The 18,868-nt window shown below is 45.2% G+C and overlaps 1 protein-coding gene across 1 annotated transcript in view; it reads left to right on the top strand.

The window, feature by feature from the left end:
- The window catches only part of VPS8 (VPS8 subunit of CORVET complex), a 262,990-nt gene that overhangs the window by 200,314 nt on the left and 43,808 nt on the right, over positions 1-18,868 (top strand). Inside the window, exons 40-43 of the mRNA XM_004603039.2 lie at positions 1,483-1,564; positions 2,271-2,353; positions 14,646-14,726; positions 16,910-17,079. Of these exons, the coding sequence (XP_004603096.2) occupies positions 1,483-1,564; positions 2,271-2,353; positions 14,646-14,726; positions 16,910-17,079 (416 nt within the window). The remainder of the gene's footprint in view (positions 1-1,482; positions 1,565-2,270; positions 2,354-14,645; positions 14,727-16,909; positions 17,080-18,868) is intronic.

Here is an 18,868-nt window from a genome sequence, read left to right as displayed (position 1 = left end):
TGAACCGACCCCCAGGTCTCCAGGTTGAACCCTGTGTGATGGCGGGTACGGAACGTCCTCTGTTCTCTATTAACCATTCTTGGCCAGATCTGTTGACTCATACTTTCCACCTGCCTTCTGGATGTTTGCAGGATCTCTCAGAGTAGTGGTTTAAAGACTTGGTAACTCGTACCCAACAAGAAAAATGGTTGACGTCTTAAAATGCGTTCCTTTGGTGCTGGAGAGCTAGTACAAGCGGGTAAGGTGCTTGTCTTGCACACGGCCAACCTGGGTTCTACCCCTGGCATTGCATATGGTCCCCTGAGCACCGCAGGAGTGATTCCTGAGTGCAGAGCCAGGAGAAGCCCCTGAGTCGGTTACTCCAGGTGTGGCCCTCTCCCCCCAAAAAAATCGCCCCAAAATGTGTTCATTTGATTTTGATGATAAAGATTTTTTCCTAATGCTTTGAACCGGCAAAGGACATTTCAGTTAGATGCCCAGTTTACCAGAGAAGTAATCTAGGATAATTTCTCTACCTTTGGTTTCTTAGCCCAAGTGAATACACTCACGTGAATCTAATGTGCACTCCGTAAGGTTTTTTTTTTTTCTTTTTTTGGGTCACACCCAGCAATGCTCAGGGGTGACTCCTGGCTCATGCACTCAGGAGTTACTCCTGGCGGTGCTCAGGGGACCATATGGGATGCTGGAAATCGAACCCGGGCCAGCCGCATGCAAGGCAAACGCCCTACCCACTGTGCTATCGCTCCAGCCCCTCTGTAAGGTTTTTGATGAGCTTGAAGAAGAGAGAATGTAGGTAGAGCACTTACTGCAATGACCAGCGTAATAGGAATGAAACAATAGCTCGGTTGATCCGACGTGGTTGGCAGTGCTCCCTGAAGGACTGTCAGCTCCACCCTCATAAATACAAAATACCGTTTCATAGTGGCAGAAATACCCTGAATGATCATTGTCCGTTTTTCATGCTCGGTATCACCGAAGAGGAAGGGGTCGGGGGAGGCACTGTGGGGGTCTCCTCTTGCTCAGTGTACTCAGACTTCACAAGTGACGCACCCACCGGGCCGCTCTGCCCAGGCTCCCTGGACCTGCCTCCCCCAGACGCAGAGGTGCAAGTCAGAGATCCAGAGCAGCCGCTACACCCCCAGCCCGGCCCACAGCCCAGCAGCCCTGGCCACTGTGGTAGGACCAGGGCTCTCAGCCTTTCTACCCCCGACGGCCAGCAGTGGCCCGGGGACAGCTTGTTAAGGGCAGCAACTCCGCACGGACTGACCTTTAGTTCCCTTATTTTCCCGAGGCTGCCTGCCGAGAGCCGTGCTGGCTGTGGTCCCTGTCGTGTTTTGTTTTTGTCTCTTCCGAGACAAGGGGCTTCTCTTTTCTTCTTCCTAATTTTTAGCAGCAAGCGCATGTGAGAAGTAGACCTCCACCTGTGAGGCAGCTTGCTGGTGTTCGTGCAGTGAACAGACGTTTCCTTCCCCGGCACTCTAGGCACTCTGGTTCCCGCTGTTGGAGGCGATGATGGCCCCGCAGAAGCTGTCCAGTTCGGCGGCCCCTCATCCACACTCTGAAGGTAAGCCCGTCCGCGTCCACCAACACGCTGGGCACATTTTATCTGCGGACACCCACTAGAGTGAGACCTTCCCCCAGGGTCAACTCTTTCTTACTCTTTCTCTTAATGAAGTCATTCTGTTGTGTATATCTCATTTCTCAAGTTTAATTCCTGTTATGGCACCACTTGTTATTTGTCTTGATTAATAGTGAGCTTTGTGACTTGATCAATTAACTTTAAAATATTAACCTGGTAGGGCCCAGGGTGGGTAGCACAGCGGGTAGGGCACTCGCCCTGCACACAGTCAACCTCATTTTGATCCCCAGTACCCCATCTGGTCCCCCGAGCACCGCCAGGAGTAATTCCTGAGTGCAGAGCCAGGAGTAACCTCTGAGTACCTCCAGGTGTGACCCCAAAACAAACAAAAGGGCATCAACCTAGAGCCAGAGAGAGACTTCAACCATGCCTTGCATGCAGCTGAGCCTGATTCAATCCTCAGTACCACTGTGGTTCCCCGAGCCCTGCCAGGAGTGATCCCTAAACCCAGAGGCAGGAGTAAGCCCCTGAGCACTGCAGGGTGTGTGGCCCCACAACCAAAATCAGTAATCAACCTGGCCTTGGTTAGTTCAATTTTCTCTGAACTTATATAAATCCATTTTCTAACTGGGAAAGCCACCAAACCCTCCTATTTTCAGCTAACTCAAATATTGACATTTTATTATAACAGCCCTGAAGTCTTTGACGATGCAAGTTCTCAACAGCATGGCCACTTTCATTGCCCTTCCGTCCATCTTGCAGAGAATCCTACAGGTGAGTTCAGAGGTGGGGGTGGGCGGGGGGAGTGGAGGCGGCGACTTCCATTTTTTGAACAGTTTTAATAATATTTCCACTATGTATAAGTAATAGGGAACTGGGCTGTTATTAAACGGGATCTCATCTCGCCATCGGCTTTAGCCAGATGTCACTTGAGCTCTGTTTGGCTGTTTCCTGGTGCTCAGAGGGGTGGCGGTGCCTGGCTTTCTGTCTCCCCCGCTGAGGAGCACCATCTTTGGTGGGCACCGGTGTGGGGATTCCAAAGCACACACTTCCTCTTGGTGTGCTGACTCTTGAGCTGACTGTCATTTCCAGGTGGTGATGCCTTTTTGGATCTAAAAAAAGAAAAAGGATTTCAAATGAAGTTAATACAGACACTCCTATCTTTTCCCTGATGTACAATCTGGGTGTTTCTCGATCACTGATTTGATTTAATTTAGCTTTTCCAGTTCCTCCGGAAATATTTTTGGCTTTGACCTCCCCCTATACTAGACTCTAGCACCTTTGTACTCAAAGTCTTGGTAGGCTGTTTTGTCTAACAGAAAAGTTCAAACCTTTCCAGTTCCATTGGTGGGGAAACTGAAAATGTGCTAAGATGTAATTTTAGAAAAATCTGTGAACATTTTGGGGATAAAAACCAGAAATTATCCTTAGAATTTATTACTTGGTCTTCCTTCATATAATCTAGAGACTGAAAAGGGGGAGGAAACAATGATATGATACCGTTGGTCCAGGAAAGGACGTGCCTGTTAGCTCTCTCCAGCTCTGCTTCCTCTCTGGCATTGAGCACACAGGCATCTGCTGATGCTTCCAGCATCTCTCATCCACGTCTGTACCTGCACGTTCAAACATACCATCTCATCTGGCCCCTATCACCCACTGAGTCATTATTTGATATTGTCTGAATTATCTATATCATTTTATTTTGGTTTTTGTGGTGTTGGGTCATACCTGGTGTTGTCAGGGCTTACTACTGGCTCTGCACTCAGGGTTCACTACTGGCAGAGCTCAGAGAACCAAATGAGCTGCCAGGGATTGAACCCAGGTGGGCTACATGCGAGGGAAGTGTCCTACCCACTGTACTGGGCCTGTATATGTCTCTGGCCCTGTATGCGGTATTCTATATAAGTCAAGCAGGAATACTTAAATTTACCAAGTGAATTACAAAAAAAAAAAAAAAAAAAGTGAAATCCTAAAACCAAAGTGGCTTTCTCTCAGTATGCTTTATATTAAGCTCTCAACACACATTATGGTACATAAATTATAATAAGTAAAAATCTATTTTTTGGTGACAAAAACATGATTTTAAAAATTCTTGCATATCAGAACTCTTATATTTCATGGCTTTTACAATTTGAAAATCTTCACTTTGGGTTACACTGGAATTCCTTGTAATTACACTCATCATTTTCTGTGTACTTACCAAAGGGCAGCGGCGCTCTATCTCTCTTGCCGCCCACGTTCGGTGGTCTCGGGCCACTTCCCCCACCCCAGGGAGGCCAATGGCAATGGGTAGGCGAAGGAAGGAACGAGGGCCAGGCTGGTCGGTATCAATTGCAGTTTATTCCATTCCCATCTCCATTCTCCTCTGATTCTCCTCCTGCTTCTCCCTCCCCCATGCTACTTCATTCTCCTTCTGAATCCCTCTTCATTCTCCTTCTGGCTCAGATCCTTCTTCAGAGGGAAGAAGGATCTCTCTCTCTCCAGCCCCCTCAGATCTTACAGTCTTAGTTTATTTAGCAATCATGTAGGGTGGGGATACAAAGGTGGGTTGAACATTTAACAAATCAACAAAGAGAGGTAAGACCACTCCTCCAGGAGATTAACTCAAGGACAAAATCTCTTCTAAGGAGATTACTCCAGATTACTAGGATATCTGCTTAAGGGCGGGATCCCATCCAGGGTGTGTTGCTTTCTTCTTTCCTCAGCTAGTAATCCACTTAAATAGTTGTAGTAAATTTACTTCTAATATTTCTAGCAATGTCATTCTGTATGAACAATGAACACAGTAAGAGATACAAACTTAAAGTTTGGTTCTTCCTGAGGGCATCTCACTATATATTCCAGACCGCAGTCCTCAGGCCAGGTTAGTCTTCCTAACCCCAACAGAGTCCTAATCTCATCATTATTTTTGGATCATAACAGCATTTGTCCATGATCATGCCCTCAACTTATAGTTGAGTTTTGTGGTGCTTTGGCCTGGCCCTTTTCGATGGCAGGGTAGCTCACAGCTTTCCATGGGTCCATCCAGTCCCTCATTAGGCCCCTGCTTTGGGGTTGCTAGGAACTAAAGGCAACTGAGTCAAGAAAGCAGATGCCCAGGAGTAAATATTATTCAGAGTCAATCAATCCCCAAGTTACAAAGCATAATATTAACTGTTTTCCTGTGTCCATACAGAAAGGACATTGCTTTAAGGTAAACTAAGTTCCCTGCAGCAAGGCCAAAAGGACAAATCCAATGTTACCCTACAATTTTCTACTTTCAGTGATTAATCCCATTGATTATGAGGGCATGACATTTTTTAAATTTCATTTTAGTTATTATTATTATTGTTGTTGTTGTTTTGGCATGGGGTCCCCCAAGAGGCACCCAGAGGCTGAGGAACCCCACAGGTGATTCTCCACCAACTGGGCCAACAGTTCAAAGCGGGGGCCCAAGAATACTCCAGGCCTAGTGGTGCTAGTGGTTACCTGGGTCTTGCCAACAGTGTTGGGGGCCTTTGGGGTTGCACCCAGAGAACTTTTAGGGACCGTATCGCTCCAGGGATTAAATCTGGTCAGCTGCATGTAAGGGATGCTCCTGAAACTACATACCGCCTGCTGTTCCTCAGGTTCTTTATATTTGGGGGCCCCACCTAATGGTGCTCAGTATTACTCCTGGCTCTGTGCTCAGGGCTCACTCCTAGCCGTGCTCAGGAGACCATATGATGTGCTGGATTTCGAATCCAGGTCAGCTGCTTCCTATCCACTGTACTTTCGCTCTGACCCCTGAGGCTTTTAATTGTTCAGAATGCTTTCACAGATATTATTTCATCGTATACTCACACTGTTCCACTCTGCAGTGTTCTGTTTCTGGGAACGGAAACTGGCGGATAGGAAGTTTACGCCCCTGGCCAGCATACCAGTAGCGACAGAACCCAGAGGAGCACCAAAGACTCCCACTTTCTCATTTGATGCCCTTTCTGATTTTATCATGCAAGTCTTCTCATTTATTTCAGTCTCTTAATGTTTTTAACCGTCTCTTTATTAATATTGTGGCAACCCTGCTTGGTCACTTACTAGTTATGTAGATAAAAGGCACCGTTTTGCTCTATTATGTTGTAGTAAGAGAGGCAGAAAACACTTTGATGTAACTAATCACAGGCCTCTAAGTCAGTAAAAGCTACACTTTAGGATTGTGTGCTCGGAGCCCCGTGTTGTGTCCCTGTGGTCTCAGCAGGAGCCGCCATGCAAGAGCAGGACCATGACAAGCCTCCTGGTCCCCCACCCCACCCTGCCTCCCCCATCTTGGATCAAGGGAGGCCAGTGGCCTCATCGTTGTTGGTTCCAGGAAGCCCTAGAACTGAACTGGAAAGAGATGAATACATCTCTCTTCAGAACTCGGGGTCACGTACACTGCAGAGCCTGGGGGTTTGGACAGTGCTTACTTTCCCATCCTGCGGCATCAAACAGTGACAGAATGTTTACCTACGGAGTGGAGAAGACGGTAGGCAGCTGCAGGGAGGAGAGAGAAGATGTGGTCACAGGATACAGGGAGATGTTCCAGTGGAACACAGGAAGAGGAGGACCAGGGCAAGAACACCCCAAGGACACCTGAGTCCCTAGTTAGGATTCTCAAGACTTGGCTGCTTTCCTCTGTTCGCATCCTTGGAATACCCCAATCACTTTATTATCTTTTTAAAATAAATTAAAATGAGTTGAATTTTTGAAAATACATATACCCAGAGGGGAGTGCCAATAAAAGTGTGTGTCGGAAACAGACTGGGGAATTAGAAAGATTTCCTGGAGGAGGAGATGTCTGAATTGAATCTGTTAAGAGCTTAAAGGAACCAGGGAGATAGAAAAAAGGAGCTAGAACTATTTAAGCAAAGTGAAGTATATATACGGGCACAGTATTTAAGGTGAAGCCTGGTACAATTGGGGCATTGCAGACATTTGTGCTTGGAACATAAAACAAGACTACAGGCGTCAGAAGTGAAATTTGAGAAGCAGGCAGGAATTGAGTCTTTAATTGCTTTGTAAATCATGGCAAGGACTTTCGGATTGCATTTTAAAATCAATCAGTTCCCATCAAAAGAAAGACTTTAAACAGAAATGATGGGACAAAGTTCTTTTTCAGACTCTCTTGAACTGTGGTTTAGTACAGGATGAACTGGAAGGGGACAAGCTTGGAGGCAAAGAAAGTAATAGGAACCCAAGGTTATTGAGTTAGAATGGACAAGAGAATATGGACCTGGGGGTTGAATGACATCGTTGACAGATTCCACTCAGTTTTTCATGACTGTTTAGATGCAGGAGAACACGGAAGAAGCCCGACAGTTCTTTAGTTTCAGGTGGCCAACTGAGCAGCGGGGGGAGTAGCGGGATGAAGCTTGTAGAAAGAGTGAAGAATGGAGACGGAGCTTGACAATCATCAGCACAGATGTGGCAGTTAAGTTTTATAAACTAGATGAACTTTCAAGAGGAATCTCCTAGAACAGAGTCTGGGTGGAGCTGTAGGAAGTGGTGTCAGGTGTGTTTACCTGTCGTGTTTCCAGGTACAGCAGAGGGACCCTGAAATGCAGCACCGCACTCTCACCATCACCCAGCCCAGAGGCACCTGCATAGAATTGGTACTAAATAAACATTTTTAGGGCAAATAAGGATCAAGAGTGAAAAAATTCCATTTTGGGCCACGATGGAGCATCGGAGACCAGGTTTCTCTCTTCTTGAAATAATCCACAAATGGACAAATATGTGAACCAGTAGTTTTGTTTGCTTGGCTGGTTGGGTATCAGGCAATAAAGGGCAATGACCCCTGATAGGGAAATAGGTTAATCCCTTGATTAACATTGATTAGCGATCAGGGCTGCTCCTGCTCGGCAGGAGAGGCTGAGAAGCCAGATTCAGGCTGGTCTGCAGGGCAGGGCTGGGGAGGGAGGACGCAGGCGCAGTGCCTGGGTCCCAGTTAACTCCCGAAACAGGGAGAAGGACCGCCAGAAGAGTAGCCAAGGCTACTCGTCTGCGGCCAGTGAAACGCCTTCCTTCCTGCAGGAAGTCAGGAAGGGCAGAACAGGCCTGAGTGCTCAGAGATACTCAGCACTGGAACACATCAGCCAGCACTAAGCATAGCTTCATGCTTTGAAAGCGAGATCTAAACATATAAACACCATTTGCAGGTGATTTGCTTCTCCAACAGAGCTAAAAATACCTTCCGAAATGCAGACATACTCAGGCTTTTTGACACTGTAAAGTCTAGTGGATGTTATTCAGTCAAAACAGAAGATAAGCAAAAATCTTGGAAAATAAAACCCTAATGTCTATGATGGTAATAGACACTAGAATTAGTAATCAAGGACAACAGTAGGGAAAAAGAAACTAGTGAATTTGATGGCATACCAACATTCAACATGAAAAGTGAGTCAGGGGTCCGAGTGATAGCACAGCGGATAGAGCGTTTGCCTTGCACATGCCCAACCTGGGTTCGATCCCTGGCATCCCATATGGTCCCCCAAGCATCGCTAGGAGTAATTCCTGAGTGTAGAGCCGGGAGTAACCCCTGAGCATTGCTGGGTGTGGCCCAAAAAGAAAAGAAAAGAAAAAAAGAAAAGTGAGTCAGAAAAAAAAAAAAAAGAACCGAGGCTGGGAACAATGCTCAGGATTCTGGGGCACATTCCTTTCACGAGCAAGGACCCAAGTTTGATCCATCAACCAGAAAATCAGTGAGTTGCGGAATAATGTTGAGCATCCAAAAATAATGTGTACTTGGAGTTCTGAGAAAGGAAGTCAAAGCAGAAAACAAAAGTATCTGAATAAATATCAGCCCAAAACATTTGAGTCCCTGAAAATTGTTAATGTGCAAATCAGTAACCCCAAACTCGAAACAACGTGGAGAGAGCTACAAGGCATCATCAGTGCTTCAAATCGCTGATTAACAGAAAAGCTTAACGGCAGTAAGAGAAAAAAGGGACACAGAGGAACAGTAACGAGAATTTCTGCCAACTCTCTGAACTCTCCCCACCCCGTTGACATCTTCCTGTCAGCTCCACTAGCAGAAACACGGCTACCCGGTGGGTGTGGCCACTTCCCAAGAGAGGCCACACTCTGGGCAGTCAGGCAGGTCTCAGTGACCCCGGGATTGGGGACGGAGCCATTCCGGTAGGTGTACAGCAGTCTCTGTGCTGTTTGCATTGCGGCTCCCGAATGCACTATGCCACTGAACATTTTTTTTCCATGCACTCGTTTGCCATCTGTCTATTTTCATTGTAATGGGACAGCTCAGATCTTTTGCCCACTTATTAATTGGGCTGTTGTTTTCTTAATTGTTGAATTGTAAGAGTTCTTAAACCTTTACAAGTCTTCCAGGACACATTTCCGTACACGTCCTTTAGCGGATGTGTGCTTCGCAGATACCCTTTGCCAGCCCGTGGCTTGTCATTTATTCTCTCGACAGTCTTTCACAGAGCCGATGTTTGTCGTTTCAGCAGGTTCGGGTTTTCCGTTCTCTCAGCTTAGCTCAGGTTTTCTACCTAAATGCTTATTTGCACTGTTTAGTGCAAAAGTCTTGGTGGTGGTTGTTAATATTTTTTTCTTTTTTCTCTCCATGTTATCTTGCAGAAGTCTAATAATTTAATGTTTTACACTTTGGCCTATGTTCCATTTGGGCTTATTATCGTTATATTATTATTAATATTATCATTTTATTCAATCACCGTGTGAAATAACACAGTTGCAAAGTTACCGATGATTGGGTTTCAATCATATAATGTTCCAGCTGACCCATTTCTTCACCCGTGTACATTTCCCACTCACCCCACCTGCTTCTATGACAGGCATGTTCTCTCTCCTCTCTCTCTTTCTCTCTCTCTCTCTCTCTTTCTCTCTCTCCCACTCTCTCCCACTCTCTCTTTCCCTGTGAGAGATGAAAGATCATTGTCTAGATTTATTTCTGCCTTTGTGTATGCCTCTCAGCACCATTTGTTGAAAAGAGTGTCTCCTCTGTATCGTTTTTGCTCATTTGACTAAGGGGCATTTCCTCTGGACTCCATTTTTTATCATTGATCAGATTTTTTGTTCTTTCGCCAGTATTTTTGTTTATTTATTTATTTATTTATTTTGGCCACACTGGTAGTACTCAGGGGTCACTCTTGGCTCTGCTCCCAGGGGTCACTTCTGGTGCTAAGGGGACCCTATGGGACGCCAGGGATTGAACCCAGGGCAGCCGCACTCAGGCGAGCACCTACCTGGACTCCAGCCCCTCCTTTAGCCAGTTTTCTTGCAGCCTCATTGTGAGTCACATAGTACTAGTGTCTGTCCTTTGTCTTTGTCCTTTTGCAATTGTGCTGGCTATTTCGAATGTTTCGTCTTTCAGTATAAAGCTTAGAATCATTTTGTCTTTGACTACAAAGTAACCAGCATTTCTGCTGATAACTGTTCAGTTTTTATATCAGGATAATGCTGATCTAATAGAATGATTTAGGAAGTATTTCCCCTGCTTATATTTTGTGAAACAGACCTGAATATTGATAGAGTTGCTTCTTTAAATATTTTAAGAATGTACTAGAACTGGTTGGGTTATTCTATTTTAGATGGCTGTTACTTATTGAATCTGTATTTTTTTTTTCAGGAGATAAGGTCTACCCATGTTACCTGTTTCTCCTTGTGTACTTTTTAGTAGATTGTCTCTTTCAAAAAACCAATCCATTTCATCTAAGTTTTTAAATACTCCAATGAGAGGGGTTTAAAAAAATTATAGATGTTTTTGGCTTTTGTTTTAATTTTTCCCTCATGAGCCTGTGTTTAAGACACTTTATGTTCTCTTGGGACTTAATTTTTCCTGAAATAGTCTAGAATATTCTTTCAAATGGGTTTTCTCTTCTTTGTCGCCCTGCCCTCAACCCAGTTTATTGCACCTGTAACTTTAAACTTTCTCTTATTCTTGCCCCCTCTGGATTACTTGCCCCTGAGACTGAGTTTCATGAAAGCAGCGGCCACGTCTGTCTTGGTCACTGATTATATTTCTAGCATGTAGCAAGTGCCTGGGACTTCATAAATACTCGCTAAATATTAGTGGACCCACTCTCCTTATGTCTTCGTGTCGTTCACAGAGATTTGCAAAGCTTTTGTGTTCGTTCCTCTGATCTCTGTGCTCATTAAGCTGAGGAAGTAGCAGTTCCTTTAGTGTTCCTAGTTAGGAAAGTGCCAGCCAGGTGAAATAACTTGCCTTCTTTTACTCAGTCAAGTGGGAGCGGGAGGAACATTGACCTTAGTCTTCTGGCTCCACGTTGTAGGCCTTCTCTTCTCCACCGAACTGGAGCCGGAGTGTTCGTCAGATCCTCTGGGGGGTGGGGGTGGGGGTGGGGTAGCACAATGCACAAATGCTCACACAACTTAGTTTTTCCAGAAGAGATGTTCCCGTGAGAAGTTCTGAAAGATCTTCTCGACCCCTAGGGATCGATTCAAACCAATGCTCGGGAACTGCGTGTGAAGACGTCTTTCTCGAGCATCATAAGCTCCTGTTTTTCAGGGACCACACTCAGGGACCACACTCCCGTGATCCACCTTCTGTCTTCACTGCTTATTCCTTGTGATCTTCCTTCGGTGGCGAGAGTCATCCTGAGACGCCGTTGATGACTTTCCTGCTCAGGCAGTCAGAGCAAGCAAATGATTTAGATGGGAAATCAGAGGCAGAGAATGCATATTTGTGCAGTCATTAACTGCTGTGAGGACATTATTCATATTTTTAAAGTGAGTCTTGATTGGCAAAAGAGTGTAATTTGAAAACAAACCTCACACCAGCTGCCGCCGCACTGCAGGGGCCATCGGACCAAAACTGGTCATCCCATTTTGTTTGCTATCCGGCTTTTTAATAATCCAGTTTATGGGAAGTGCCCAATTGTGCTCTTCTCTGATAGTTTACAAACACATTAAAGAGCAGCCTCGGCAGTTCCTCGTTGCTGAAGAATCTCGCTGGCGTCTTCGGGAAATAACTGGAGGAGCCAGTGGATTGCGTGCATGCTGTGCGGGACCCCTTGAGCTCCCTCTCGCCTTCTATAATTTATATGTCGTCCCAGCATGAAGCAATTTTCATGATTTTCCCCCTTTAAATTATGCATATTAAAGTGAAGTGCACTGATATAAATATAGACGTGACCTATAAAGACTGCTTTGTTTTCCCCAGGATTTAACCTTTTAAGCACCTCTTTATTCTCCAAGCCGCTGTTGGCATAAACAAATGCCAGAGCCTGCCTAGGCTGACGCTGCAGTGGTGTCTCGGATACGTCTATTATAGCAAACACCGGGAGAACCTTTTAAAAACGAGGCATAGCCCTGATGCTTTGAGGGAGACGGTCTGATTATTAAGAGCCGTCCCCAACGCATATATGTGAATAGAAGTTCAGAAGCCCCCACATGAATCTGTTTCCATGCAGAGTTAAAAGGGAAAAAGAAATGTTCTGGCTGATTTCTGGCCTGGGTCATTGCTCTGGTAAAGGAAGAATTGGAGGGTATGTCTTGCCTTTTGCGCGTCGGACAGATCTCTTCAGCTGAGAGACACATCCCTAGCCGAGAGGTGACACAGCTCTCCGTTAGGCTTTGGTGGCCTTCCAAGCCCAGATGTCAGAAGCATGTTCGTCAGTACGCAGATGCAGAGTTACTTTATCCCTTTAGTTACTTGTACGTATCCTCAGCATCCCAGGCCAGCAACCAAAGGACAGACACCCTGCTGCGGCTCTTGCCAGGGACTGAAATCAAGTCTTGGGAAAGTTGTGCCCAACCAGGTCTTGGGCACCTTCCCCAGAGCCCAGAGACGCAAGCGAAGCAAAGCCAACGCCTGCATCAGTCTCTGCTCCCTTTGCTGAGCACACTCTTACCACCCACGAGTTTAATCATCCTCATATCCTGAGAAATAACCAGAACCATTACTCAAGTATCAGCCAACACTACTTTATCGTTTCGTTTATTAGCTTCCATGTCTGTATGTGGGAGGCCAGCACTTAAGTGGAAGGAGCCCCCTCTCTAAGGCACCCAGATTCAGTTCCCAGCTTTTCGGCTTACAGTTTTTGTAATCTTGACAAAGTCCACTTCTCTGAACCCGAATTTCTTAATTTATGAACATTGTCGGAAGAATTTAACGTAGTTCGTATAAAGGGCTTGGCTCTGCACTTGGCATTGCTCCCCACCCGAATAAGTAGCTACTCTCATCGTTACTGTGGACTTGGATTCCCCTGCTTGGCATGGAAGTCATTTGTATCCTCCATCACTTCATGTTGAATAAAGTAATTGACTTGACATTCTCATTTATTATCAACTTTTTAATTATAAGTAAAATTGAGTACACAAGTACACTGGAGATTTTTTTTTTTTTAAGCAGAATGCATCTTTTGGTTAAGCACTTTGGCATTGTGTCTCAGTAACCATAAAAATTCTACAGTTGCCTTTTCTAGAATTCTCTACAAAAGAAATAGTGATTCCAACCAAAACTGACAACTGCTCCCATTTAGCAGGAGTGAGTGGGATTCGGGGCGGTGCCAGGGATGAGCAGCATAGGCCGTTAGAATGACACGTGGTGTCACACATGGGCTGTTACCTGCAGCCATACCAACGTGTCTGATGAAATGAGAGAACTGCCCACAGTGCCATCAAGTAAAATAGATATAAATGTACTGTTCACTATGCAAATTTGGTCCATTAAATAATGAAATACATTTCTCACTGACCCTCTCTCTCCTTCCCCCGAAACAAGACTGGACAAATACACATCAGAATACTAACATGTGTTCATTTCTGGGTGATTTGATTTAGGGTTTTTTGTTTATTTTTGTTTTTTTGTCTTTGCATACTTGCATTTTCCAGATTGTATCTAACAAAGAAGTTACTTGTCGCACCTTAGACAAATAACCGTGGAGGGAAGGTGGGCTCACTATCTGCTATTGATCCACAGTGACTGAAAAATACTCTGGAAAGCTTGAAGCTACTCCTTGGATCCAGAAACTGGTTTATTGACCAAAGTCTTATTTCCGGGCCTGGAACGGTTTATTTATTTCCAGAATTGGCGCAGTTTAGTTTGTCTGGCCTGGAAATGTCTAAATGCGGTTGCAAGAGAAATTGTTGGACATGTTCTGGGCATTGCTGAACATTTTGGTTTTACTTATTTATTTTGTTTTGTTTTGTTTTGTTTTGTTTTGTTTTTGACTACACCAGCGGTGATCGAGGGTTACTCCTGACTGCACTCAGGGAATCTCTCGCCTAGCAGTAGTCGGGAACCGTATAGGATGCCGGGATCGAACCCGAGTCGGCCACATGCAAGGCAGATGTCCCACCTACTGTACTATTGGTCCATTGCCCACATTTTGGTTTTAATGTAGCAGATAATTAAGAACTCAAAGAGGAAGATGGCATTAATTATGCAAAAAGAGAAGAAGCTGTTTGCAGAAACAAAATCTGAGTCAATTTTATTTGACTCACAGACTGTTAAACAATGGACTTGGATCATTTAAACTGTTTTTCCCTGGTGGGTGATGTAGCCCAACAGTTAGAGCACACACTTTGTTTGTTAATTGGAAAAACAGGTAAATAACTTAATGGTCAGAAGGAAACTGACGGGCATTTATTCTATTTTCTTAGTACTGGGGAGAGGGGATTGTTCGAGAATATGCTATTTGGTGCCCAGGGGGCCTGTGTAAGACCAGGATCAGACTGGGACTGGCTACATGCAGAACAGGCACCTTCACCTCTGCCCTAGCTCTCCAAGGTCCCCCGCACGCATTTTCATTAGAAGGCTCATGAAAGAATATTTTGTGGCTATAGAAAGAGACTTGAGTATTTGAATATTTCAGATGACATAGTTCCACATAATTTTAAAATATCAAAGTCAGGGGGCAGGAGAGATAGTACCGTGGCCAGGGCACTTCCCTTGAGTTCGATCTGAGTTCAATCCCCAAGCCCCGTTTGGTCCCCTGAGAGCCACCAGGAGTGATCTCTGAGCACCATCAAGTGTGGCCCTAAAAACAATAATGATAATAATAAATACCTAAAGTTATAACAGAATTTTAATGTAGTTGGGTTATTTGGGTTTTTTTTTCCTAATTAGGATCCGGTTTATGGAAAAGGAAAACTTGGAGAAATCCAAGGACTTATTCTGGGAATGTTGGATACCTTTAACTACGAACAGGTAAGCCACTCGCTTTCACTAACTCGGGGACAGGGTGGAGAGTCTTGGCACCTTGGTGATTGTGAGATGCAGTAACTGTACATCAAAACCATACATGTTACACTGTTGTAACCATGTTACCTAAACTACAATTAGTTTAGTAACTAGGGGCCTGGAGAGACGGTGCAGCAGGCAGGGCTCTTTCTTGCGCACAGCTGACCCGAGTTTGATCCCTGGTACGACATACAGTCCCCTCTACCAGGAGTGATTCCTGAGCATAAAACCAGGAGTAAGCCTTGAGCACAGCTGGATGTGTGCTCCCCCCAACACACACACACACACACACACACACACACACACACACACACTATTTAGTGGAAGTTTGATAGTGTGTTTTTATTTTTATATTTCTCTTAAAAATAATTAACACATATTTCACACATGTTCTAGAAGGTGGGACTGTATCAAATTTGGATTTATTTCTTTGACTAATTGGCAGTGAGGCAAATATACCTTTTTTTTTCCCCAAATGAAAATAGTGAGAAGTTTTCTGGGAAAATAACAATGCTAAAATACAATCCATGGAAAGAGAAAGGGTCAGCATGAGGAGGAAAAAAAATCACAAAATAAAATTAAAGGAGGTAAAGTGATGTGCACTGTACCCTATCAACAGCAGTATTCTAAACCACAGTCCCTAGAAGGGAAGGGAAAGAAAGAAGAAATTGTCTGCCATAGAGGCACGCCTGGGGTCAGGGGAGAAGCTAGGTTCACCGGTGGAGGGAAGTGGTTGCTGGTGAATGGGTTGGTGTTGGGTCATTGTACATCTGAAACTCAGCCACAGATAACTTTGTAACTCTGTCATTCGCAGTGATTTTATTTAAAAACTCAATGAAAAATTAAATACATCCACCTTTGAGTGAGTCTGTTCTGAAGTGGTCCATTGTCGCTGACAGCCAGGTCCTTAGTCAACCCTGAACTCCGAATCGCCCAGGGCTTTCGTCCTTAGGTGCTGCTGTGGTCTCTGTGTTTATCCCGGTGACATGGGCAGTGGAGCAGATACCCCTGCAGGCACAGGCTCTGCCATGGCAGGAGGGAGGCTTGAGTGCAAGGCACAGGAGTGTTTTGCTAACTTTGGAACTTTCCAAGAGCAGAAGACGATGGAGCTGAGTAGAAAGAATTACCTCATTGGAACTAATAGCTCTGCTCCCCAGTTAAAGAAGGGGGAAGGTGTGGGGAGGAGAGCAGTGGCTGCCCCTGGGCTCCACGAGGAGATGGACACAGCCCAGCACACTCAGACATCACCTACGTGGGTGCTGGGAGTTAGCTACAGTGGGGAACGGTACTGTGTGGGTACAAAGAGCTTTAAAATGACATCACATGGCAGCTGTGGGGGGAAAATTGGGGAACCAGATGCAAATTAATTGAAAATCTCATATTGATTCATATTCTGTGGCTTATAGTACTGCCAATGTTGGTTTCTCATGTACATAATTTCGACAACACCCTTCACAGTGTACCCACCTCCTCCCTCTCCCAGGGACCCCAACACTCCTCCCTCTTAACTCCCCCACCCCAATTTACACAAGTTGTGTGAAAAGGCTTTAATGTGACTTCATGACAGATGGCATGGTCTGGAGCTGATTCAAGCGACTATAAGTGCTGATCAGGAAAAAGTGATCTTTGCCCAAGGGAGATGAAAAACGAGTCATGGTCATTAGCTTTTCCTCTAAAAGGTTGGCTGAAGTATTGCCTTGGCTACAATTTCCATGACAAACCCAAAAAAAAAAAAAAAAAACAGGATTTGGTTTTTTGTTACAACAGTTTGAGCTATTCGAAGTGAAGTTATTATATAAATGTAATAAATAGCTTTGAGTTTCACTAGTCATTCAAAAGTCATTAGTATTGAATTAAGCCAGAGAAAGGCAGAGTAAACATTTCTCAGTCCAGTCTCTTAGTAATTATTTTGAGAGACTCCTAATGTGGCACTCGTCATTATATATTAAACCTTACCATTTAAGGGCTGGAGGTGTCTGTTAGTAAAGTACAAGCCTTGTATGCATCAGGCCTGGGTTCAATCCCTGGTACCACCAAGAAATAAAAGAAGGACTCCTTTCGTGTTTGTTTTATCAGTTTTGTCAGTGCCTTATGATTGAAAGCTAAGCAACTGTTATTTCTCTTTATAAAACTGTTTTGGTCTGTCATAGACCCTGTTGGAAACCACTACTAGCCTTCTAAACCAAGATCTCCACTGGTCACTGTGTAACCTCCGAGCTTCGGTCACCCGAGGACTGAACCCGAAGCAGGATTATTGTTCTATATGCTTGCAGCAGTACAAGAGACGCCAAGAAATGGCTGATGAAATCATTGTCTTTAGGTAAGGGGGAGGAAGGAAGCAGTTACATGCATGGCATGTGCATGTGTATCTGTCTGTGTCTGTGTGGGTGTGTCTTTGTGTGTCTGTGTGCGCTTGCACTCTACAAACATTATCAGGTGGGTCTGCACATCCTTCCCCAGCCCAGAGCAGACTCCAGCAGGCCTAATAGGCATCATCCTGGCTCTCAGAGCCGACATCCCGCAGGGAGATGGGGGTGGAGGGTTGTTGTTAGGGTGGTCAGGCAACAAATACAAAGTGATGAGAGCTCTGAAGGAAAATAAAACACATGGTAATGGGAGGGAAGGCTGAGTGTTCAGGGCAAGGTGCTATTTTAAGACACCTTTGCAAAGAAAAGCATCTCAGAGTAAGTGACGTTTGAGCAGGATGAGAGCGGTAGGAGTGAAGGTTCGGAATCTATTTTAAGGGCAGAGCTGTCTTGCTGATGTCTCTCAGGCACGGAGTGGAAGGGAACAACAGAGTCTTCCCCGGGAGCAAGTGGCTGAACATGATGCCAGCTTCCAGGGAGCAGTTTCCAGGCCACCGGAGGGCTTAGGTTCAAGGTGGCCTTTGCATATGTGCCAGGGGGTGTTAGGTAGTCAGTTACTCCCATCAGCAACCAGAAGGCTTGTCCTGAAAAAAGTAGATTTAGAGACCATCGGGATATAATGTTTCACATCACGGAGCAAGAGAGAAGTCTAGTGCCAAAGTAGAGGTCTTCTTCCCGCTTATACAGAAAGAGGCGGTGTCTGGGCTCTGGAGCCAGACTCCGGTAGCTCAGCTCCTTGCCCTGGCCACCTGCTAGCTGGGAAGACTGGGACAGATTAGTTCTTTCTCTACCTCTGAGTGCCCTTATCTGTAAATTGGGATAATAATGATATTGGCCTTGTAAGGTTTTTGTGGCAGTTAAATGAAATAATTTACATAAGTCACTAACACAGGAAGATTATTAGATTTGATGATTGGAAAGGGAAGTCGTTTTCATCATTCTGAGTCTGTCCGTTCAGTAAATATATATTGAGCATCTGTTGTATACCAGGGGCTCTCTAGGGAATAGGGTTACGGCATGAATAAAGCAAAGCGTCTGCTCTTGTGGAATTTGCATTCTAGTGTCAGAGACAGACAGACAAAATACTACATGACTTCCGATGTCAAGTAAGATGCAGTGTTTGGAAGGGGGATTTTGGGAGGTGGGGTGAGTGGGGCATACCGGGGGTGCTCAGGGCTTACTCCTAGCTCTGTGCTCAAGGAGCACACTTGATAGGGCTCGAGGGACCATACAGGATGCCAGTGATCAGAATCCAGGTTGGCCATATGCAAGGCAAGTGCCCTAGCCACTGTACTTTCACTCCAGCCCTGGGAGGCAGAGTATATTCTATATGGAGCAGCCAGAGAAAGCCTCAGTGTCAAAGTAACTTATGAGTAGACCGTTTTAAAAAGTAGTCAAATTGTAATTGTAAATTTCTTTGAACAAAGTTAATAGAATGGGAAGAGATTATTAGGAAGCAACAATTTATAATGAGTAGGATGAGTAGGTAGGGCAAATCTCCCCATGGCCATGACCACTGAACAGAGACCGAAGGAAAGTGGCCGTGAGGAGCGGGAGGTGTGGCCAGGCAGGGACCAGCTGCTGCAGAGAGCTGGAGACTGGGTTCATCCCGGCACACTCAGGGTGGTGAGTGTCACTGTGTTTGGTGACAGGCTCGTGTTCCCTAAGCAGAGGGAAGGGAAGGGAAGAAATAAGAGGTGGCGTTAGAGGGAGAGTAGAGTCCGAACAGTGGAGGAACCGGGT

This window comes from Sorex araneus, chromosome 2 (assembly GCF_027595985.1).
Source record: "Sorex araneus isolate mSorAra2 chromosome 2, mSorAra2.pri, whole genome shotgun sequence".
Classification (NCBI taxonomy): domain Eukaryota; kingdom Metazoa; phylum Chordata; class Mammalia; order Eulipotyphla; family Soricidae; genus Sorex; species Sorex araneus.
Note: the sequence above shows the minus strand (reverse complement) of the source record. Positions and strands in the feature narration are given on the sequence as shown.